This window comes from Lagenorhynchus albirostris, chromosome 4 (assembly GCF_949774975.1).
Source record: "Lagenorhynchus albirostris chromosome 4, mLagAlb1.1, whole genome shotgun sequence".
In the NCBI taxonomy this organism is placed as follows: Eukaryota; Metazoa; Chordata; class Mammalia; order Artiodactyla; family Delphinidae; genus Lagenorhynchus; species Lagenorhynchus albirostris.
This window is the reverse complement of record NC_083098.1, coordinates 42,492,589-42,516,949: the sequence shown is the minus strand read 5'-3', so window position 1 is coordinate 42,516,949 and position 24,361 is coordinate 42,492,589. Positions and strand designations below refer to the sequence as shown.

At 38.2% G+C, this 24,361-nt stretch overlaps 1 protein-coding gene across 2 annotated transcripts in view; it reads right to left on the bottom strand.

Annotated features, from left to right (window-relative positions):
• Positions 1-23,962, bottom strand: part of PRKG2 (protein kinase cGMP-dependent 2) — an 83,524-nt gene extending 59,562 nt beyond the window's left edge. For both annotated transcript variants that reach the window (XM_060147196.1, XM_060147197.1), the window contains exons 1-2: positions 23,502-23,962; positions 2,601-2,767 (exon numbers count right to left, since the gene is read on the bottom strand). In XM_060147196.1, the coding sequence (XP_060003179.1) occupies positions 2,601-2,767; positions 23,502-23,962 (628 nt within the window). The remainder of the gene's footprint in view (positions 1-2,600; positions 2,768-23,501) is intronic.
• Between the last annotated feature and the right edge of the window lie 399 nt (positions 23,963-24,361).

Below are 24,361 nucleotides of genomic sequence, written 5' to 3'. Positions count from 1 at the left end.
TGCTTCTGCCCTGGCAATTCTCTTCTCTTTTCCCTTCAAACAAATGCAAATAAAACCTTAGCTAATCAAAAGCTTTGCAAAAAAGACCTATATTTTTAGAGGAAGAAAATGGTGGGGTTATTTCTCTTTCCCTTGAAGAACTGGTCTTTCCTTCTCCTAATTCACCACTAAGTAGCTCTGGGTCATCTCCGTCCAACCACTCATTCAGTGCATCTGATATGAATACCTATGCTGTGCCAGGAACTAGCCCAGGTGAAAGAAAGACAGGGTAGACAAAACAGAAAAAATATTTATCCTGTTAGAACTTATATTCTAGTAAGAAATAAATTCTGTTTTGGCTCCGAATCTTATATATTAGTTATGCAATTTAATAATTTCTCATTATAACTAAATTCTATTCCATCAAAACTACTTAGCTTCACTGTTGAGTTAGTATCATGGAACTTTATGCATTTCAAGTTCTTTTCTAATTCGTTATGGCACATGGGACTTGAGCAACACTGAACAATTATATGGAATACCAACACTTTAAGCTAAATATGCTTTTACTATTTGCTATTCTTGCTCTATTTTATAAAGGGGAGATTTTGAATTAACAAACTAATTTGCTCGATCAATTAAATCACACAATTCAATTCTTAGATAACATCATAATTAATTCAAATAAGAAAGCATCCAATTTTCATTTGCATGTGTGCTATAGCCCTGACTTCCATAACTATATTGATACTGACTTCTGTTCAAACCCTTCTCTCCCCAAGCCTTTCATCAGAGTTGCTGGCAAAGAACAAGATGAGCTGACATGAGTTTCTCATCTTTCCTTGCAGGTTTCCTAAATATTGGTTGACTTAATGCCCTGTCTTCTCTTGCCAGAATGTTCTAGTGTTGCTAAAGTAGAAGTGAAAGAGCCAAGAGAAAAGTTGAAAGAGGGGGAAATTGCTCTGGGTCACCTGTCCCTAAAACTTGAAGGCTGGCTAAATTAAGACTGTAATTCACTTCTTGGGGAGAATAATTACTTGAGGATGACTATAGTTTTAAGGCCGTCTACAAAGACGTATGTGGCAAATAATACACTAATAATTATGCAACTGGCATGTTTAAAGAATCAAAATAGAGAAAACAATCTTTTATACGCTGTCAATAGATGTGTATTAATTTGTTTGGATAGGCAACTTCTGCTCCACACCTAAGGCCTCAAGGAAACAAAGTTAAGCATTGCTTAACTTTGTTTCTTAGTTTCTGTGATTCTTTTTACCCCTCCTTGCTATACAAGGATTTGTCTAAAGTTGCAGGTCACTTACCAGAATGTAACCTCCCATGGGAATCATGTCTTATTCACCTGTGTCTCTCTCAGAACTCAGCACTGGGCTTTGACCATAGTTGGCCATCAATAAAAAATTATAAAGTTTATGGGCTTCCCTGGTGGCACAGTGGTTGAGAGTGCGCCTGCCGATGTAGGGGACGCGGGTGCGTGCCCTGGTCTGGGAGGATCCCACATGCCGCGGAGCGGCTGGGCCCGTGAGCCATGGCCGCTGAGCCTATGCGTCCGGAGCCTGTGCTCCACAACGGGAGAGGCCACAACAGTGAGAGGCCCGTGTACCGCAAAAAAAAAAAAAAAAAAAAAAAAACATTATAAAGTTTATAAAGCATTGCTTAGATCGTCAGGACCTACAGTGCAAAATAAAATGCCACAGCACATCCCAGATTACCACTACCTCTGAACAAGCCAGTTAACTTTTTTCCCTAAAACTCAAAAATTGGGGTCAATTCAGAATTTGACAGGGCATTCAATAACTGTAAGCCTTGTTCAGATGATTTCTTGCTTCTATAGCTAAAAAAAAGTTGTTGAATTCCAGTATAAGATTTATGTGTTTGATAAGCATTTGAGAAATAAATCCTTTTCCTATCTAACCATTATAATCTACCCAGCATGGAAGCATGTTCAAGGGATCATGTATGGAGGAAGCCATTTAAATGGTTCTAAAAATACCAGCTTTAACCTTAAGGCATTCCATTTGACTTATCTGTTGGTTAAATGTACCTAAATTGTCTTTTGAAATCATTGGTATATAACGAAAATATTTTACAAAGTCACAAAAATAATTGTTTTCTTTTCCATGGTACAACAATGGAAAAAGGTCAACACAAGCAGCAGTTTTGAATACTCTGAAACACCTTCTTGTATATGTTGAGTGAGTGGCACTGTGATTAAAAGTATGGACTCTCTAATCAGATTGTTTAAATTTGCATTCTACCTCCACCACTAATGAGCTGTGTGGCCTTGGGTAAGTTACTTAACCTCTCTGTGACACAGTCCACATAGTAACATGAAGATAGTAGCACTTGCCTAACAGAGTCGGTGAGTTGAAATGAGATCTTTCTATTAAGTTCTCAGTAGGATGCTGGACATAGAGAAAGCATTCTGTAAATATTAAGTATTAGCAACATGATCAACAAGGTTACTATTCTATGAGCTCAATCTGTTATGTTTTCTACAAATAAAGCAACCAATTTTGCATTTTTATAAATGTTTGCAAAAAATCATTAAACTATAGGCAAATATTTATTATATGTTGACTGGAAAAATCTGTGAAGCCCACCTGCCAGTACAAAGATATGGTTTCCTGGTTCTCCTTGCTTAATAATGTAACTCCCTTGCTGGTAGTTTCTCCCATACATGCATTCCACCATGTCTTTGATCTGCTGAGGATCCAGTCTCTTCAGAAATTGATTTTTATTAAGGGCATCTGTAATGAGCTTCTTCTCACTGGTATAATGGAAAGAAGATGTTGGTTACAATTAGTGAAAACCGTGATTTGCTGTTTAGTCACTTCATTTTTATTCTTGATATTACTACCTATGTATTTACAACTTTCCCAGCAAGGAAAAAATTTTTTTCTAGCCCCATCAACACCTGACCCTTAGAACTACCATACTTTACTTGGAAATCCTTTGAAAACAGTTTTGAATATTTTTTTCTGGTAAAATCATTATTAAATCAATTTTATCATGACTCCTAATTGTCATCATCACAAAGGTAGCAACCTTCAAGGTCCCTAGATGTAATACTAATGGACATATGATTTTTAGATGGAAAGCAGGTCTGGTTGGTAGGTAGAAGGTGTACCTAAGGGACTATAACACAGTATTCATTCACTGATGTATACACGCGTGCCTAATTCCTACAGTGCTAGTCCTTTTATATCTTATTTAATCCTCACTACTATCCTGTGAGATGACTATTCTGACTTTATAGATAAGTAGACTAAAAGCTAAGAAGCAACTTATCCTCCCCTAGGATTTAAATCTAAGTCTGAGTCTGAAGTCTGTGCTGCTTCCATTCCATCTGTTGCTCCTTCCAAGGTGGAGAAGTCAGCTCCCTTGGGACTCATAAGGTTTGATCAGACATAGCGGGTGATGGTGATAGTTCAGGTTTGCCTATGTTTTGACTCTTAGTACGTCTAGACCAGACAGAACTTACATTTCCAATCTCCCAGCCTATTCACTCCCCAAATCAGAAGCCCACTTGTTGGTAATCCTAGAACACTCCAGTTTCTTTTGGAAAAGAAGTAGCTCAAAATAATTGCCTAATCTGCATCACCTTAAATTTCTAATGTTCTAATTAGCATACTTTATATGTAGATATCATAGAATTACGAGCTGGAAGAAAAGTTGCCTAAGTCAGAATCTTTGCACAATGTATTTGCTTTCACTCAAATTCAGTGTGATTCTTTTAAAATATAGGTATTTTCCTGTATTTTTCATTCAAACTCTCTCCCATACATAGCTTTGCTGTTTAAAAACTTGTGATCTTTTCTACACAGAAAGTGTTCAAGGGAATTCCCTGGTGGTCCAGTGGTTAGGACTCAGGACTCAGCGCTTTCACTGTTGGGGTCTGGGTTCGACCTCTGGTTGGGGAACTAAGATCCCACAAGCCAGGTGGCGCAGCTAAATTAAAAAAAAAAAAAAAGAAAGTTCTCAAACACAAGGTAAAAGTTCATGGAATTAGATACTTTATGATCCTATCTATCAAATCATTAGGCTTCATGAAGGAAACAGAACAAAGTCTTGTACAGAAATTCCTTCTTTCCTACTCCATCAACCTCAGAGCCATCTGAACTCTCTGGGTTCCTTGAGAACTTCCTTCCTCCTTCATCTAATCTATCACTATGTCTTGTCAATTCTCTTTGCAAAATATCACTGTTATCCATTTTAGTGTCCATTTTCAAGGGTCACCAAGTCCAAGAAAAAATCTTAGGTCTGGATAATTTTAACAGCTTCCTTTTTGGTTTTTCAGCTTCTAGCCTCTTCCCCGTGCAGTCCATCCTATACCACACTATCAGATTCACATTGGTAAATTCATCTTGACTTCACCCTGATCTCATTCTTCCTTCATCCACTAAAACCAACAATTCATTCAATTAAGATATACCGAAAAAATACTTTTGCAAGATATTCTTCTCAAGGGTAGAACTGTGAACAATATCATAAAAGTTCCAGATTTCATGAGTCTTTCATGCTAGTGTAACATTCCAGCAAGAGTTTCCTCAATGCCCACATATCCCAATTTCCCAAAATATGTTCCAAGAATCACTGTTCTTTTATAATCAAAAGTTTGCTGAGTTTAAACAATTTTGGAAATTCAGCATGCACAGTTTAAAGGTTCAAAGAAATCTTACAGTAAACAAATCTGTTTAAACCAATGTTTCCCAAACCTCAGTGTCTTCTTTATTTATTTCTTTTTTTTGGCTTAACTTCTATTAACATTCCATGGAAGTATTATGAAAACCCTTTTGCCATGGAAGACAATCAACTTCCCACAATCTGGATTCCCCATTTCCCACCATATGCCTCCACTCTATCCATCTAGCACTTACTCCCTAACACAAATCCTTTGTTACAGATAGACTGGTCTCCTCATTGTCTCCTATGCTTGCCAGCTTTACCTTCAGGCTTGGCACATGTTTTCTCCTTGAATTTAGCTTCCTTTCCCCTCAACCTACCCAAACATTAGACATCTACCAAGAAACCCCTTATGACCTACTCAACTCTACCTGGATACAGTAGCTCACACAATCCTTCTGTTCTACCCTAAACTCCTAGAGTACTCGTTTTCATGTCCATCCAACTCATCAAATTTATCAAGCAAATACTTAAGACATAAAAATTAGTAAAGCATGGCCCATAGCCTCAAAGAGTTCCCAGATCCTCTTAATTTAGTTTAGTCCATAAACACATTGTAATATTCTATTAGAAAAGAGTGCTTAGTACTTCCCTGGTGGCATGGTAGTTAAGAATCCACCTGCCAGTGCAGGAGACACGGGTTCAAGCCCTGGTCTGGGAAGATCCCACATGCCGTGGAACAACTAAGCCCATGCACCACAACTACTGAGCCTGCACTCTAGAGCCCATGAGCCACAACTACTGAGCCTATGAGCCACAACTACTGAGCCCATGTGCCACAACTACTGAAGCCCACATGCCTAGAGTCTCTCTGCAACAAGAGAAGCCACCACAATGAGAAGCCCGCACACCACAACAACACTCGCCACAACTAGAGAAAAGCCCGTGTGCAGCAATGAAGACCCAACTCAGCCAAATAAATAAATAAATAAATATATTTAAAAAAAAAAGAAAGAAAAGAGTTCTCTCTATGAGGTTTTCTCCAAACTAAATCATAAATACTTAGAGGAGTGGGTCTTGTCTGGAATTTTCTGTTTACAAAGCCGCATACAGCAGTGATTAAGAGTATGAAGTTTGCAACTTCTCCTATAACTATGATATAGGCCAGCTATTATAAGCACAACTCTCCCTGCTCACACAAAACAAGTATAAAAGTTGATTAAAATATATATTTACAAATCTGTTTGACGGCATTGGAGAACTATCAACTTAGCAACAGCTTGATGAATGATGATCAACAAGAGAACATGAATTTGACATTCACCTCTGCTTTTTCCTTCAAGGCATTTATTGATTTGTAGGCAGCATGAAGCAGAGTTTTGGCAGTCTCAAAGGATTGGGAAGACACAGGTCAGTGTTCAAGACACACCATGAAAGAGGATCCTGGTAAACACTCAGAATTTCAGATGGGACATCTAAAGGGCTGTAAACTAGAAGTAAAGACTAACAAAAAACAGGCAAAAAGAGTCCCAAACCAACTTTGAAACTATTCCTATTTTCGCTAAAATTATTTGTCCCTGCTTAACTGCCTGTGAGAAGCAAAGGTGAATATTTTCTGTAGGATGTTCACAAAATCTAGGACTCAAATTTTCTCTATAATTTTTCCATAAGGAGTATCTGGCATGATATCAAAAACTAACAGGCATACCAGGAGAAAAGATCAAATGACTGAAGACCAAGAGGAAAAAAAACAATAGAAACAGACCCACAGTAGATTAAAAAAATTGTATGTATCAAGCACAAACTTTAGTACAACTATAATAGGTTTAAGAAAATCAAGGATAAAATAGAAAATGTCAACAGAGAACATGAACCTTTTTAAAAATCAAGTAGATATTCTAGAATTGAAACATACAATATCTGAAGCTTGGACCTCAATAGATGGGTTTAAAATCTGATAAGACACAGCTGAAAATGATTACAAACTGAATATGGGCAGGTAGAATATATCCAGATGGAAGACTGGAGAAGATCTAGGACAGAAAATAGAACAATAAAAACAAAAACAAAACAAAACACAGGAGACACATATGGCATGATAGAGAAGTTGAGCATATATGTAATCTGGACCACCAAAGAAAGGGAAAGAATTGGCCTGAAACAATACATGAAGGTAACATATTCAAGAATTTTCTTAAATCAATGAAAATGTATCAAGCCATAGACAATAAACTCCAAACAAAATATATACATTAAAAATTATTTAGTCCCATCATAGTCAAATTATTGAAATACAAAAAGAAAAATCTATGAAGCAGCTGGAGAAAACAGACATATTACCTTCAAACAACCAACAACAGGACTGACTTACTCTTCAACAGAAATAATGGAAACCAGAAGACAGTGGAATATCTTCAAAGTGCTTCAGAGTGCCTATTCCAATATCTTTACCCAGTGAAAACAGCCTTCAAAAATGAGAGCAAAATGAATATATTTTCAAAATGTTATTCCGTTGGCAACAGACTTAACAGAGAAGGAAAATGATCCTGGATGGAAACTAGTAGATGTTAGAAGAAAGAAAGAATGGGAAAAGTAAATATCTGGGTGACTAAAGGAAGCTCATCTTTATAAAAGAGTAATAATAATACCTTGTACAGTTTGAAATATGTGATAAACAAAATGTATGAAAACAAACAGCCAAAACTGCATGGTCAGTAAATGGAGTTAGTTAACATAATTTAAAAGCACTAATCTATATTGGAAATTGAACAAGTTAAGGATGCATGTTACAATTTAGGGTAACCCCTACAAGATTAGACATAGAATGTTTAACTAGAAGAGAAAATGGAATAATAGTATGTATTTAATTAATTCAAGAAAATGGAAAGAAAATAGAGAAAAAGAAACCAAAGAAATGAAACAAATAAGAAACAAATAGTAAGATGTTAGTGTTAAACCCAAATATTTTGTATTTACATTAAATATAAATGTAATAAATACCCCAATTAAAAGACCAGATTGTCAGACTGATAAAATAAATAAATAAAAAAGAAAATACCAAGTATATGTTGCTTATAAGAGGTATGCCTTAAAGATAATGATATAGAAAAGTTCAAAGTAAAAAGGCAGAAAAAGATATACTATGTAAACACCAATTACAGGCATACCTCAGAGATATTTTGGGTTCAGTTCCAGATCCCAACAATACAGCAAATATTATAATAAAGTGAGTCACACAAATTTTTTGGTTTCTCAGATGCATATAAAAGTTATGTTTACACTATACTGTAGACTATTAAGTGTGAAATAGCATTATGTCTAAAAAGCAATGTACACTCCTTAATTAAAAAATACTTTTTTGCTAAAAAATGCTAACCATCGTCTGAGCCTTCAGCAAGTCATAGTAGTAACATCAAAGATCACTGATCACAGATCACCATAACAAATACAGTAAAAATGGAAAATGTTTAAAATATTGTGAGAATTACAAAAACATGACACAAAGACATGAAGTGAGCAAATGCTGTCAGAAAAATGGGGTGCCTATAGATCTGCTGGACATAGGGTTGCCACAAACCTTCAATTTGTAAAAAATGCAATATCTTAAAGTGCAGTAGGGCTTCCCTGGTGGCGCAGCGGTTGAGAGTCTGCCTGCCAATGCAGGGGACACAGGTTTGTGCCCCAGTCCGGGAAGATCCCACATGCCGCGGAGCAGCTGGGCCCGTGAGCCATGGCCGCTGAGCCTACGCATCCAGAGCCTGTGCTCCGCAAGGGGAGAGGCCACAACACTGAGAGGCCCGCGTACCACAAAAAAAAAAAAGTGCAGTAAAGTGAAGCACAACAAAACAAGGTATGCCTGTATAAAGAAAATTTTCCTTGATACAGGAAAGTAGGCTTTAAAGAAAGACATTATTTCTAGAAATGAAGAGGAATATTTTATATTGATATGTTCAGGAAAATACATATATTCTAAATGTGTATCCATCTAGTTAGATACCATCAACTTGACAAAAAAACAACTGACAAAATTAAAAGAAGAAATAGACAAATCCACAATCACTTTGAGAGATTTAAAATATCTCTCTAAGAAATAATAGAATAAGCAGACAAAAATTAGTTAGAAGATAGAAGATCTAAACTCTTGATTATCAAACTTTAGTTAATCTCTTGACCTAATAGCTATTTTAAAGGTTGTATTCAACCAATTCGGAATACACATTCTTTTCAAGTACACGTGGAACCTTCACGAAAACTGACCTTATGGGGACTGTAAATCAAACCTAACAAATTTCACAGGATTGCATAATACAGAGTATATTCTTTGCAAACAATAGAAGCTAAAAATTTAAGCTAGAAATCAATAACAAAATCAGTAACAAAAATAATCAGAAAATCCTCAAATGTTTGAGAACTGAGTAATATATTTCTGAACAGCTCATTGATCAAAGGAAGATTAAATCATAGGGAAGTCAGATAATATTTTGAAATAAATGATAAAAATGTGATTATCAAAACTTGTAGGATGCAGTTAAATCAATACTAAGAGGAAAACTTACAGTATTAAATAGATACATCACAAATGAAAACAGATTAAAAATGAATGACTAAGTGTCTATCTCAAAGAGCTAGAAAAAGAAAAGCAATTGAGCTCAAAAAAGGGAAAAGGAAATAACAAAATAGAAACAGATAACACAGAAAGAAAAAAGTGCAATGAAGAAGATCAAGAGAGCCCTAAATAGGTTATTTGAAGAGTCAAATAGAACCAAAAAATTCATGGCAAATGGGGGGTTGGGGAGAAAGGATAATTAACAGTGTTGGAAATGAGAAAAGGGACATCACTATAGATATTAAAGATAGGAAAAATGAGTGGACAGTATGAACAACTATTTTAAAAATTTAGATTAAATGAAAATTTCCTAGAAAAATATGCATATCAAATCTTATATAAGAAAAAAATAGAAAATTGGATTAGCAATAAAGAAATAAAAACTATCCCACAAAGAAAATTCTAGACCAAGGTGATATTACCATTAAGTTTTCCAGACATTTAAGGATAAAAATTATTATTATTATTTTTTTTCTTTTCTCCTTGAGGTACGTGGGCCTCTCACTGCTGTGGCCTCTCCTGTTGCAGAGCACAGGCTCCGGACGTGCAGGCTCAGCGGCCATGGCTCACGGGCCCAGCCGCTCTGCGGCATGTGGGATCCTCCCCGACCGGGGCATGAACCCATGTCCCCTGCATCGGCAGGCAGCCTCTCAACCACTGCGCCACCAGGGAAGCCCAAGGATAAAAATTATTAATCTTACATAATCTTTTCCAGAAAATAGAAAAAAGAAATTTTTCCCAACTTATTTTAGAGTGTCAGAATAGCCTAGTAACAAAAACCCATATTACAACAAAGACAAATTAAAGGTTAATATTCCTAATGAAGATAGGTACAAAAGTCAAAAACAAACAAGTCTAGACCAGATTGAAAATTAATGTAATTAACCACATGAAAAGAATAAGGGAAAAAATACATAGCAAAATCTTATTGTATGAGGAAAAAGTATTTGATAAAATTAAACACCTGTATATGAGTTTTAAATTTAAAAAAAAAACACTTAGTAAATTAGAAATAAAAGGGAATTTCCTTAATCTGATAAAAAATCTATAAAACAAAACAAAAACAGAAAGTATCATATCACATGTGAAATATTGATAGCTTTCCTCCAGATATCAGAAATGGGACACTTCAGTTCCACCCTGAATAAAAAGTCTGAGCAAACTTAATAAATTGAGAAAAAAAGAAACGAAAGGGAAAAAATATATGAAAGATATAAACACAGTAAAAGAAGAAGTAAAATTGTCATTCTTTCCAAAAGACATGGTTATGTAAATTGAAAACTCAAAAGAATGGACGGGTAAAACCATCAAAATTAATAGGTGATTTCAATAATCTCACTGGATTCAAGGTCAGTAAACAAACTCAATCGTATTTCTATATCTCAGTATCAAAGTGAAAATGCTAATTTTTAAATGACATCATTTTAAAAAGATCAACTATATAAGATTATATATAACAAAAATGTGTAAAACCTCTACAAACAATATTACAAAATATTAAGAGAAATGAAAGAATAGCTAAATAAATGGAGGCATATAGCAGAGTCCTGAATGAGAAGACAATTTTTTAATGATGTCAATTCTATTCAAATTGATCAGATTCAATGAAATCTCAATCGACATTCTAAAAAATTTTTTATGAAAATTGACAAGCTAATTCTAAAATTCTTACAATCATAAGAAGGCCCAAGAATAGCCATCACAACATTGAAGAACAATAACAAAACTAGAAGACTTAAGGTAATGGATATCAAGAATTATGATTGGGAATTCCCCGGCGGTCCAGTGGTTAGGACTCTGCGCTTTCACTGCCGAGAGCCTGGGTTCAATCCCTGGTTGGGGAACTAAGATCCCACAAGCTGCACGGCGTGGCCAAAAAAAAATTATTATTAATCAAAATAATTGAGAGACTATACTCTTGGCACAAGGAGGCACAAAAAAGACCTTTGGACCTGAATAGAAAGAACTAAAACCCACTTAAACATATATAGATACTTGATTTATGACAACGGTTGTACTACAGAGATACAGAGGGAAAGCAGACATCAATGGAAAACACATAAATTAAAAAGTGTTCACCTTGTTAATTATCAAGGAAAAGAAAGTCAAAACCACAGTGAGATACCACAACATAAACATACCCACCAGAATGGCTAAAATGAAAAAGACTGACAGTGCTAAATGCTGATGAGGATGGAGAGTAGCAATACTCATATACTGTTGGTGGGGGGTATATATTTGTCCAGCCATTTTGGAAAACTATTTGGCAATCTATATTAAATGTGAACTTAGGGACTTCCCTGGTGGCACAGTGGTTGGGAATCCGCCTGCCAATGCAGGGGACATGGGTTCAATCCCTGGTCTGGGAAGATCCCACATGCCGTGGAGCAACTAAGCCCATGTGCCCCAACTATTGAGCCTGTGCTCTAGAGCCCACGAGCCACAACTACTGAGGTCACGTGCCGCAACTACTGAGGCCCACGTGCATAGAGGCCATGCTCCACAACAAGAGAAGCCACCGCAATGAGAAGCCCGCTCACTGCAACAAAGAGTAACCCCCACTCGCCTCAACTAGAGAAAGCCCATGTGCAGCAACGAAGACCCCATGCACCCAAAAATAAATAAGTAAAAAACAAATAAATTTATAAAACAAAAATGTGAACTTACATAAAATGTACCACCCAGCAATTCCATTCCTAGTTATATACCTATCATAAATCATATATAAATCAAAAGTGCAAAAATATTCATGGCAGCATTATTCAAAATTGCTAAACACCAGAATCAACCAAATGTCCATCAACAGTAGAACTGAGAAGTTGTAGCATAGTCACAACAAACACTATAGAGCAACGATAATGAATGAACCATCGCTACACACAATATCATAAATGACTCTCACTATATAAACTAAAGGAGCCAGAGTCTGTAGAGTCCATACTCTATAATTCCACTAACATAAAGTTCAAAAATAGGCATAGTAATCTATGATAATACTAGTGCAGATAGTGGCTACCTTAAAAGTAGATAATGGATAGGGATTGGAAGGGAGCAGAAGGGGCTTCTGATTTCCTGATCTGTTTGGTGGTTACATGGGCGTGTTCACTTTATGATTTGTTCACGTCAATAAAAAATTCATTTAATAAATAAAATGTGTACATAGCTTTGGAGGCAGAAGATCCTAGGTTCAAATCCCAGCTCTGCCACTTCCTAGCTGTGTGATCTTAACCTTTCTGAACCTCAGATTTCTTCTTTGTGAATAGAGCTGAGTAATCATACCTGCATCATAAGGATACTGTGCACATTAACTCAGATAAGGTGCTAATATATGCCTAATAAATGGCAGTGATAGTAGTAGTTGGCAATAGTAGTGGTTATGGTATGCTTTTTGTGGGGAAGGGTATGAAAAGTTCTAGAAACCACAAAGAAAGAAAGAGGCACTGCCAAGACTCTCTGCTTAGTTCAAAGTTCCTCCAATAGGGTTGGATCTCGAATGTATGTACATCAGTGGCAGTGTGCCATAATCCTTTTACACCCCCTACTTACATAATCAATATTCTTTGAAGCAATAAATTCCTGTCCTCTAAGTTGCTTCAGGAAGTTTAATTTGTCAAAGTCCACTGACAGTTCTTGTTAAGCTGGGCCCTCAATCTTCCTTCTCTGGAACTGTTTACTAGAAGCCTGTGTTCTCACTGTTTTTGTCAGGTCAGACAAAGCATGTGTCTTGCAAACTTCTTTGCACAAGGTTCAGTGCCAAGCAGGGACCAGGGGCTTCCACCTACTTTCTTATCTGTCAAGAATTTCTTGTGAGCACAAAGGCCGAGGCAACTTTACTTGCGTGGCATATCATAACTTAATTATATATACAAATAGGAAGTATATTAGAAGGCATATTTGTCGAGGGCCCAAAATCTAAAGCTGGAATGATTCCTAATTCTGCCACTTACGAACGGTGGAACTCTGGGCAAGTCACTTAATCTCAAGTTTTCTCAGCTGTAAAATGACAATAAACACAGTCCACAGGTCATAGGATTTCTATGAGAATTAAGTTAGTTAACAATACTGAGCACTAAGAACATGGCCTAGCACATAAAATATATTACAGAAGGAATAGCTGTACTATTATATGTCAGCAAATTACCAGCAACTTTAAAATCTTCGAGTTAAAATAGCTCTAAAAACTCCATACTTGCGAACCGTCACTATTTATTAAGGGAGACTCCTTCACAATGTGAGTAAAACTCCTGACAATCCAGGTCCCCCGCCTGGCCAGCCTCCCTGTGCTCAGGGTACCCCAGGCCCACTGAACTGCTTGCAGGTCCCCAGATGTGTCAGGCCGCTTGGTCTCCCAGCCATCCATATCTCCTCAAAACCCAGCTCAACGTCGGCTCATCTATGGAGGTGTCCCTGATCCCACCAAGCACAGGATGCTCCCTCCGTCCTTTGTACACCCATCTCTTAGAATATCAATCACACAAGACTGCAATACATTTTAATTTCCCCAAAGAGACCGAGATCTTCAAGGGTGACAACACTTTCTTCATCCTCTTACCTAAAATCAGAATTGCACCTGGCACAAAATAGGGACTCAACAAAATTAATACTAAAGGACATTCAAGTTCTTTCTCCTAGTTTAAAAATCCTGGGTACAGAGACGAGAGTGGAGGTGGGAAATGTCCATCATCCACTAAACAGGCACAGAAAATAAGCAAGATAAACATCTATTTACTTTTCCCCCAAATTTTTTGAGTAATAAACCAGCAAGAAAAAAATAGCTAATAAATGCACACGTTTATAATTTGAGAAACCAGCATGAAAAGATGAGGTCATTCCATGAATAATCAGAAAATGAGCATGACTTTGTCCTGTCAACTCTCTTACCCTATTGCCCACATAATTAAGTACAGTTGTAATTGAATCATGTTTACTGTTACTTCATGCTTACAGCAAACATTTCTCTCTCCCTTTCTCAAATGTGTGCAGATGATCCAATTTCCGGGAGCATCAAAGAACAGAGCTTAATAATGAAATGTTGAAAACCAAAACATATAAGGAAGTTAGTCTGACACACTCAGTGATATGCATAATCATCATTGCGCTGCATGGTAATTAGGTAGAAATGGTAAATAGTTCTCTTAGATGCCTGTAATGAGCATTGCTCTTAGAGTGTCAAACTGAATATTTCTAGAGTCAGCTGCAGGGAAGCCTGTTCCTATAAAAAAAATGGTTCTCAATTGTCACTGCACATTAGAATCATCAAGGGACCTTCTGTAAATCCTGATACCCAGGGCCCTTACCTCAAACCAATTTAATCAGACTCCCTCGAGGTCGTACCAGGACATCAATATTTTTTAATACTTCCCTGGTGATTACAATGTGCACTTAAGCTTAAGAATTACAGCTGTAAACAAGAAAACACAAGGGAGTTTGAAGTTGTTCATTCCCTCTATTTTCCCACAGCACTGGGAACAAGCCTCCATTGAAGGCTCAACAAGCAATCAATTAATTACTATTAAGTAATTAATGGCTGATTAATGAACAATAATCAATTGATGTTCGTTTGTCACAAGACTTTGCTGTATCTTATTCTCCTTTACAAGATAACCAATAAGAGAAAAAAAAAATAAGAAAAGAGAAAATCATCACTCTACCTCCTTCCAGCATCCTATATGGAACTTGAAACAGCCTGGCACTTAGAGGTATGCTGTCAAATCAGCCCCAGGACTTTTTTTTTCAATTGTGGTAAAATGCACAACACAAACTGTACCATCTTAACTACTGTTAAGTGCACAGCTCAGTGGCATTAAGTATATTCCCATTATTTTGCACCTATCGCCACCACCCATCTCCAGAACTTTTCTAATCTTCCCAAACTAAAACTCTGTACCCATTAAACAATAACTCCCCATTCCCTGCTCCTCCCAGCCCCTGGAAACTTCCATTCTACTTGATGTGTCTAGAAATTTGATTGCTCTAGGTACCTAATATAAAGTGGAATAATTTGAGTCTGACTTATTTCACTTAGCATAAAGTCATCAAGATTCATTCATATTGTAGCATGAAAAAGGAAGGGCTTTCCCTCCTATGAATATGCATGTACAAGACTCTGGGCTTTTTATATATGGCTTTACATATCTAGCATGGCCAGATTCTTAGTCAGAGAATCTCATACCAGAGACGCAAAGGGGCCGGTATGGTGTGCAGAAGTCTAAGATGGCCCCACTGTCTCTACCCATCTGGTGTCAAGCTCTTATATAATCCCCTCTCCCTGAGTGGAGATGGAACCTGGGACTTGCTCCTTGACAACACAATATAGCAACTGTGATGGGAGGGTCACCCAACGTATGTTATATAAGACTTCATCTTAGTCAACACTAAAGAGATTCTCCAGCTGGCCCTGAAGCAGTAAGCAGCCATGTTGTGAGAGGGCCCTTGTCATATGAGGGGGACATATGACAGGGAACTCTGGGCAAACCTCTAGGAGCTGAGAGCAGCCCCTGGCTGACAGCCAGCAAGAAAATGGGGCCCTCAGTCCTACCACCACAAGGAACTGAATTCTGCCAACAATCACTTGAGCTTACAGGAGGACCTCTTCCACTAGAAAGCTCTAGAAAGGAACACAGCCGGTTGACACCTTGACTGCAGCCTGCTGAAACCCTGAGCAGATGACCTAAATAGCCTCACCCACGCTCCTGACCCACAGAAATGCCGAGATAACAAATATGCATTGTTTCAAGCTGCTAAGTTTGTGGTAACTTGTTATCCAACAATAGAAAACAAACACACCTGGGTTTCCCTGAGTTTCTGGTTCCAAGAGCTATCCCTTTTTACCTCCCTTTTTCTCACCTCATCTGGAGAGAAGAGACTGGAAGCTACAGATCTTTCTTTCCTTCATATTTCTCAGAGCTTGATTTGTAAACTCCAAAAAGACTACGAAAGTTGATGCTTGGAATTTACTAATTCAAATTAATTTGTCATGACAAACAACCACTCCTGGAACGATTCAAAGGAAATTGAGAGAGGAGGAAAATTAGGAGCAAACAAAATAAACATATAAGTGAAAGAAATGGGGGAGAGGAGACAGAAAGAACTACAGAAAAGAAAGGAAAGAAAACAAAACTAAAGAATTCAATATTCGATAAACATTTGTTGAACTGAATGTGTTCATCTGAAGGCATAAAGGGAATGTTTCTAGCCAAGCCTATGGGGTCAAAAATGGCTGTGGTTATTGTGCAGTAGTATAAACACATCACAGAACATGCTGTGACTCAGGAACGCCGACCACCAGGCAAGGGAAAGGTGGTTCCGAGTCAGCATTTCGATTTTTGATTTTCACAACGATTAGTCCTTGAGTCCTGAGTGTTTCCTGAGGCTTAATTACACATTTTTCCTAACACCTAGCAACTGACAGACTGGAAGATGTGAGGATAAAGTGAGAAGGAACAGAGGGCGGCTATAAACCAAGCAGAGGGTAATTTGAGAGGTTGAGAGAGGGCTTAGGTGGGGTGCAGAGTGAGGAGAGCCCAGGCCCTTTGGCTTCTAGAGACAAAGAAGAAAAGGCAGGGGCAGGAAGTCCCGGGCGCTGGGTGCCAAGACTCTGGAAAATCTGCCAAAATCTATCTCACTTCTCTGAGGTGTCAAGGCAGCTGCCAATGAATTCTAGGCAGGTTCTTCAAATCCTCCGTGCTCCTAACCCCTCCTTTTTCTGAAGTTTAACAGCACTGCCTATCCCCTCTACACCCCTCACCAACCCCAAGGGGGAACCATTCACTTTGCAGGCTGCTCTGGCTCTAAGAGTCGTGCACACAACGGTAGAGAACACACTTCTCACATCAGGCAGACTCACACTGGAAACCTGGTTCAGCAGAGGACCTTGAGCAAGCTGTTGAACGCCTCTGAGCTTCCGTTTCACCTTTGGTCCAAGGTTAAAGTAACACCTACCTCACCAGGCAAGTCTCCATGAGATAATACACAGAAAACAACAGACGTCTAGCAGTTGCCCAAAAGCTTGGTTTTCTCACCCCAACCCTGAGTAGCCAGCTCTGATCTGGATGTCTAAATGCACGTTATTGCTATAAAACATTCTGATTTCAAACATCCTAACAACAATAGCAGGGAGCTGTTTGTAACCATATGGAAAAAAAATTAGAAACGTATCTATTTCTAATTATTTATTTAATTTTTTACGAGGCTTCCCAACTAAAATATGAAGAATCCTCCTCTAATTTTCATTTTGGTATAGTGGGATATTGCAGTTGTTACAGCAGACTTTTTATTGACGTATACTTGGTTTAAATATTGTGTTAGTTTCAGGTATACAGCAAAGTGATTCAGTTATATATATGTATTCTTTTTCAGATTATTTTCCATTATAGGTTATTACAAGATAATGAATACAGTTCCCTGTGCTAGACAGTCAGTCCTTATTTAGAACAGACTTTAGATAGCAGATTTCTTGGTTTTGAATCCCGGTTCCAATACTAAAAGCTGTGTAACCTTAGGCAAGTTATTTAATTCTGTAAGCCTCAGTTTCTTCATATATAAAATGATACATAATCACATCTATTATGATGGTGATAATAATATCTATTTCATGCGTTTGTTGTGAGGATTAAATAATCCAATATTTGTGAAGCACTCAGAGTGGTGCCTGGCACATCATTAGCGATGTATAAATGTTGTTATTACTATTATCGTTATCATTCCATGAAAACACTTCTGCTCAGTAAAAGAGCTGTATTTCTGTAACGCACATTCAAATGCTCGGCACTGCTTTCGAAAGGAAGAACAAATAATAACAAACATACTCTTTCTTCCTGGCTGTTTTTCCACATCTTGTTTAAATGCGTTACTCACTAGCATTTTCCACTTTTACCTATTCTGCTCCTATTCTGGGTGGGAGTGACAAATGAGACTCATTGTCCTTCCTAAAACTAGAGTCAACATCTGAAGTCTGATGGCAAGTCTTTGTTTTACCTCTCCTTTTCAAAGAAGAACAATAGTTTCAGATGATAGTTAAAGCGTTCTCAGTGAAAGGAAGTCATACCAGCGACTTGCCAGATGTCTCTGATTAATTTGCCTGTGTTCCACCAGACATTCTGCACGAGCTCATAATTTTGTTCTGCTGGTGCTGAAGTTTGTTAAACAATGTCTACATCAACAGAAAATTTAATTTCAGTAAAAGGTCTGACCTCTGCAGGCATGGTTGTCTTGGTGCTCAAGGCAGGTCAGACATGGACAGAAATGCTATCTGAGCTCTTTCTCACCCACCTTTGCCACTGATATTCAGTTCTCAGCCCTGAGAAGCTCTGTACTTGTTTCAGAACCCATTCGTGCCCCTCCATATGTATCAGTCTGTACCATCAGATGGATCAAATCCATTCTCTGTGTCCTTTTCACACAAGTCTGAGCTCTAAGGATGTAGCAATTGGTGAATATTAATGAAATGGGTAAGCTCTGCTCAACTCTGCTTGGAAGAAGTTGGGAAGCAGCATTGTTCTTCCTACCAACCAATACAGTGTATCAAAATAAAGCAGACTGGTGCCCAAACTAACCTGACTTGAGCCCTTTGATCTTTGTGGGTTAAGAACACTGGTATAGGTAGGTAGGGTGGGGGACCCCCAGAGGAAGAGAACCAGACATATCTTTCTTGATATAAGAGAAGCCATTTTAGACCTAAGCCATTTTGTGATCTAAGTCTGGCCACAATGCTTGCTCTTGATCAGGCCAGAAAATAACCATATTGGAGACAATAAGTCAGTTGTAAAGACTCCCAGTTCTATTTCAAAGATAAAGATCTGTCTGAAGCATATTCTTGAGCTATTCTGCAGGACCCAAAACTCCCTCAAGCACTCAACCACCCGACTAACTGGAACCTAAGGAATGATCATGCTGACCTTTATTGATTTCAGTCAACTAGAGCCAGGACTCTGTCAGTCTTTGCCCCACTTTTACACTGAATTCTCCTCCATGAATATGCATACAATGCCCAAGCCCCTTCATAAATATGCATGTACCCTTAGCTTAAAACTTTCCCAATTTTGCTGTTCAGGGACGTACTACTTTGGGAAATATCTTCAGTGTTCTCTTTACTTGCTGCAGGTAATAAATCCTTCCTTCTCCTGCTCTTTGGTTTGGTAGTGTCTTTTGGCTTGACACCTACCCAGAGGCAAATCCAGTCTTTGCGCAACTGTTTTTGGGATTGTAGAGGGAAAGAACTGGTTTCAAAGTCAATCTTGGGTTCTAATCTTAGCTCTGCCACTTACCATGGCCTATTCTGCAACTCCCCTGTACCTGTTTCCTCACTTCTCCAATAGGGGAGAAGCGTGAAACAATCTCTAAGATTCTTCCAGCCCTAAAGTCTTCTGATAGTTACTATAATAGATTAAATCGGGGATCAGAGTATTTGATATACTGGAATGCTCTGACTCATCATGATTTATGATACTTCAGAAAGACTGAGTACCTATAATAAAACGGGCTACATGCCCACATGGTTGTATGCTTCTGAAGATCTAAAATGGTCAGTGGGCACAAAGCCAAGTCCCTACAAAAGGCTATGATAGACTGCAGGTTCCATTCAGCTGAAGAGGGATTCCACATTGTGCCCACCTCAATCTGACAGGCTCATTTTCATTTTCTGTGACATTGTCTTAATACCGAACACAGGTCTTATTTTGTCTGTGAGTTCTCTCAAACTTCACTACGGTCACAATTCCCACCTCAAAAGATAGCGGTTACAGTCAAAACCACTGTAAAACCATAATCTAGAACTGCAGTATCCAATACAGTGGCCATTAGACACATGTGGCTATTTAATTTTAAAATAACTTGAAATTAAAAATTCAATTCCTCAGGGGCACTAGTCACACTTCCAGTGCTCAACAGCTACATTCTGCTGTTGGCTACCATATCAGACAACACAGATTCTAGAACATTTCCATCATTGCAGAAAATTCTCTTGAACAGCACTGAGTTATTCTAGAACCTGATCTTAAAAAGTAGCCCCTTGAATTTTGCAAGAGACAAATTAAAAGAGTTCTCCAATGCCATTAGAGCATATAAGTTCCTCCAAATAAAGCAGGGAGGTGCAACTATACTATTTAAGCTCCCCCTTCCTAACTTACAAGTACACTTGCTGGGTACAAGACAACAAAGATGGCATGAGTGGGCTTCCTGGCAGTTGCTGAGGTTCACTTGCCATTTACAATACATTTGAGCACAGGGGCCTCAGCAAACTCGCAGACTGCGGTGGCATGGGCTTGAGAGTCTCTCATGAATTACCGAATCTGAATCCTCAAATTCGAAATCTATCATCCCCCCAAATGTTATTCTCTGGTTTCTCTCAGTACTTCATATCTCCCCCACACTGTTGATTGCAGGAGGGCTGGAATCTCCCCCCACTTTCTTTCTCATTGGTAAGTACTCATCAGAGACATACTGTTTGACAAAAAGACTAAAAAACCATTCAATGACTTTCTGATCCAGTGTGGAGGGGGAACCTGATCCAAAATGTAGTTGATACGTATTAGTAAAAACAAGTTTATTCATAAAGTCAGCCAGGAAACTTTATAAAGTTCAACAAATAAATCATAAGAACCTAAAACTAAATGAAGGCTCCATTTTGACTGTTACCTTAAATTCTCTAATATCTATCTAACAGGAACTGCTTGGAAAAGTAGCCAAACCAATGGACACTGTCCATTATCCTTTTATCAGTGAATGGTGCTCTCATCTTTTCTAATGTTCTAACTTCCAGAAAGTTTTTTCTTCCAAAATTTTTGATAGACTGTATAAAGACTGTATAAAATTTATATTTGGATAAATTATCCAAACTTTACTTACAGACTTTCTCTAAAACTGGAACTATTTGAAAATGGAAAATGAATGGTAATATTGAGCACTTTCAAAGAACTGGACATTTTTAAATCTCTGAATTGATGTTATCTGCATTTAGCCACTTATTCCAGACTTAAGGGGAAAGACATTTTGTAAGGGAAATTGCAGGGAAAATTCAGGTACAAATGTCTGCAAGGGGAAATAAGACATAAACCAGTCAATGACAAAAGAGTGGTTCCCATATTCTAATTAATTTTTCAATTTAGAACTAAAAGGCTCTATGAAAGCATAAAAGGGATTATGAAGGCATAAATAATCTAATTTGGTCTCTTTAGGATTTAATCATTAAGGAATCAGTCATGCCATTTCTTCATCGTATCCCGGACACAAACTTGTACCCACTGGGCCTGCCTTTATGATGGATGAGGGGAATCATTGCTCATCCTTATTCATCCATCCTTCTAAGGGCTGTAATGTCTTTCCTCTCCTGTGTCCCACTCACTACAGACAGATGGTTTGGCCCAAAAACTAACTGTGCTTAGCTATTGATTTCCTTTACCTCGTTATAATAGAGCTAATAAAAAATACAGTAGAATGTACTTATCTTGGATTGTTCTGTTACCTAACACCAGGAGAATAGTGTTTTGCCTCAAGACGGGCATAAGTCTTTGGAAAAAATAATTGAAAATAATCTTCATTCAAGAGGAGAAATCTGGTGGAATATGTAGGAAGAGGGTCAAAGAAGATGAATTACTATTAAATTCTCTCGCACTTCTCCTAGATATATAAGCACATTGTTATTGAAAGAATTTTTGTGGGTAAATAATATATTGTCTTATATATATAGTATGTATAACATATGTATGTGTATAGTACGTATATAGAGAGAATGCATAATACAATTATTATATGTGCATACATCAAAAGAGAACACTATGATGTTCAATTTTTGAAAAACAAGCGTAAGTTCGTAAGCAACATTTATAATTTCCGAATTCACACCATTAAAAATAAATAATTATTATTTTTGCAATGGGAATACAGAAGACCTTTCTAAGCCAACTAATAAATAAACTCTTGGCTTAAAAAAAGTCTTCTGAACTCTAACGTCAATCAGATTCTTTCAACCACAGAGTATTATACGTTTCTAATCCGGCATGACTTGTTTCCTTAACAAACATTTATTGCTCATTCACTATGTGCCAAGCACTGTCAACAAATTGATGAATTAAACTTCCCTTTATAATCCTGTTATCGAAATTAATCATTTATTTAAGTCAAATGTTTTATCTTGATTTATATTATTTATGTGTGTGAATAAATTAAAGTTGTTTTAATTTCACAAATCTTGGATTTTGCAAGAAGGACCCAGGCTCAGCCAAGACATTATCAAGGCAAAAGATCTAATTTCAACTAATAAATATTTACTCATTTAAAAATAGTGCAGAAAGGAGACCCTAACTCATACTGTTTCTAATCAATCTTTCCTGGTTAGGAAATTCAAACTTGAGCCAGAAAAGTAACATACCCATACACACACACACACACACACACACACACAAGAATACTGTGGGAAATATTTACATGTTCTTTTAAAAATCCTTATTTTTAAAATTAATTCCAGCTTTTAATTGTTCCCTCTGCCTGAAGTAAGTGCCCTTTCTACCTGGTCTATCCTCCTTTTTCTCCTTTGGGTCTCAGTTAAAGGTCACCTCCTCAACCAGGTCTCCATGACAATCCCAATTCTGTCCCCTCCTTGACCTTCTCTCCCCCTTAATCCCAGACACCACCCACTCTACTGTCAGTTTCATCATATCATTCATCTTAATTAATAATTACACAATGTTTACTTGTTTCCGGGTATACTATCTTCCCACAGGAAATGCTCTGTGTCTATTTATTCACTGATATACACTTAGCATCTAACACAGTGGCTGGGAGAAGGCAGTGCTTAACTAAAACTGTGGGATGAATGAATGAATGCACCCCCCTCAGAGGCATCAGCTTATCCCTTTTTCATGACACTTGCAGACTAAGTGCTAAGAAGTGGCTTTTGCTATACATATTCATAATTCAGTGTGATTTGTGTACACCCGTTAAGTCTACTTCTTTGGAAGAGAGATGGGCAGACTCCCTAGAACCACCTCTGCACTCCCCTAGGGTTTTCAAGATAACAGAAATGACTTCTGTAAACTCGGTTCCTCAGTTATGCAAATCACAAATCAAAGTCCAGGTAAAGCAGGAGTCCTACTTTAAAGAGAAGTTCTACTTAAAGGGAGACGCTGTTGCAAAACAAAACCCTTTCAGAAGCCCCTCTATCCCAAAATCTGAAAGGGTTAATATGCGCTTCTCCATTGAGGAGACTCAATAAATAGCGTTCTAATGTTTCATAATATTTAAGGCCACCTGAGTCCAAAAGCGGGTGGGAACTTACCTGGAGTCCTTTCTGACTCTCGCTTTCTCAAAGGAAAATTCAGGGGTTTTGTTGAGGTCATAGGTTCGGGTGGTGGGCTCAGCAGACACACCAGCCTTCGCTCCCCTCCTGCTATGGAGGGAGACCAATCCCGAGGTCTTGCGGTGGACCTCAAGAGGCACTTTATCCGGAGACGCCTGACGCGGGCTTCCTCCCTGCATGTGTACCACATCCTGAAGCTTGTTCAGCTGGATGCACTTGTTCTGGAGCTCCTCCGTGAGCTCTGCAATGGCCACAGTCTGCTTGGACAGCTGCTCCCGTAGCTCCTTCAAATGGTACTCCCGCTCCTGGATCTCGGCATCCTTCCTCCTCAGCTCTCTCTCCAGCTCTGTCACCTTGCTCCGGAGGGCACTGGTAGTGAGGTTCCCGGAGTGGCCATCTAGATTCTTGGAATGTTTGGGTTTCACGGAACCATTTCCCATTTTGCTCAAGGACCTGAGAGAGGGCAGAGAATTGGGGATTCCCTAGTGGAGTTTCACTTCCCAACCGCCACCGCCACACCTCTCAATACGCTCTGTTCCATAAAGAGAAACACAGCGCTCATCGCCGTTGGGTAAGCAATAAATTCCCCCACGCTTCCAGAAGAAAAGCAACGGATTGATTCCCTTTGTCCCTCAATGAGGAGGAGCTGGCACTTGGTTTCGTTCTTCCCCATCCCTTTGCTGGCCCAAGCATCCCACCTAATAAGCATTTTGCACAAACGGCCTGCGTTACCTGCTCTTCTCTTTGGTCGTTCTCTCCAGACAACTGTCAAAAGCATCACAACACAACTGCGATTCGGATGTCAGCATGGCAAAGATAAAACACCAACGAGCAGCTGC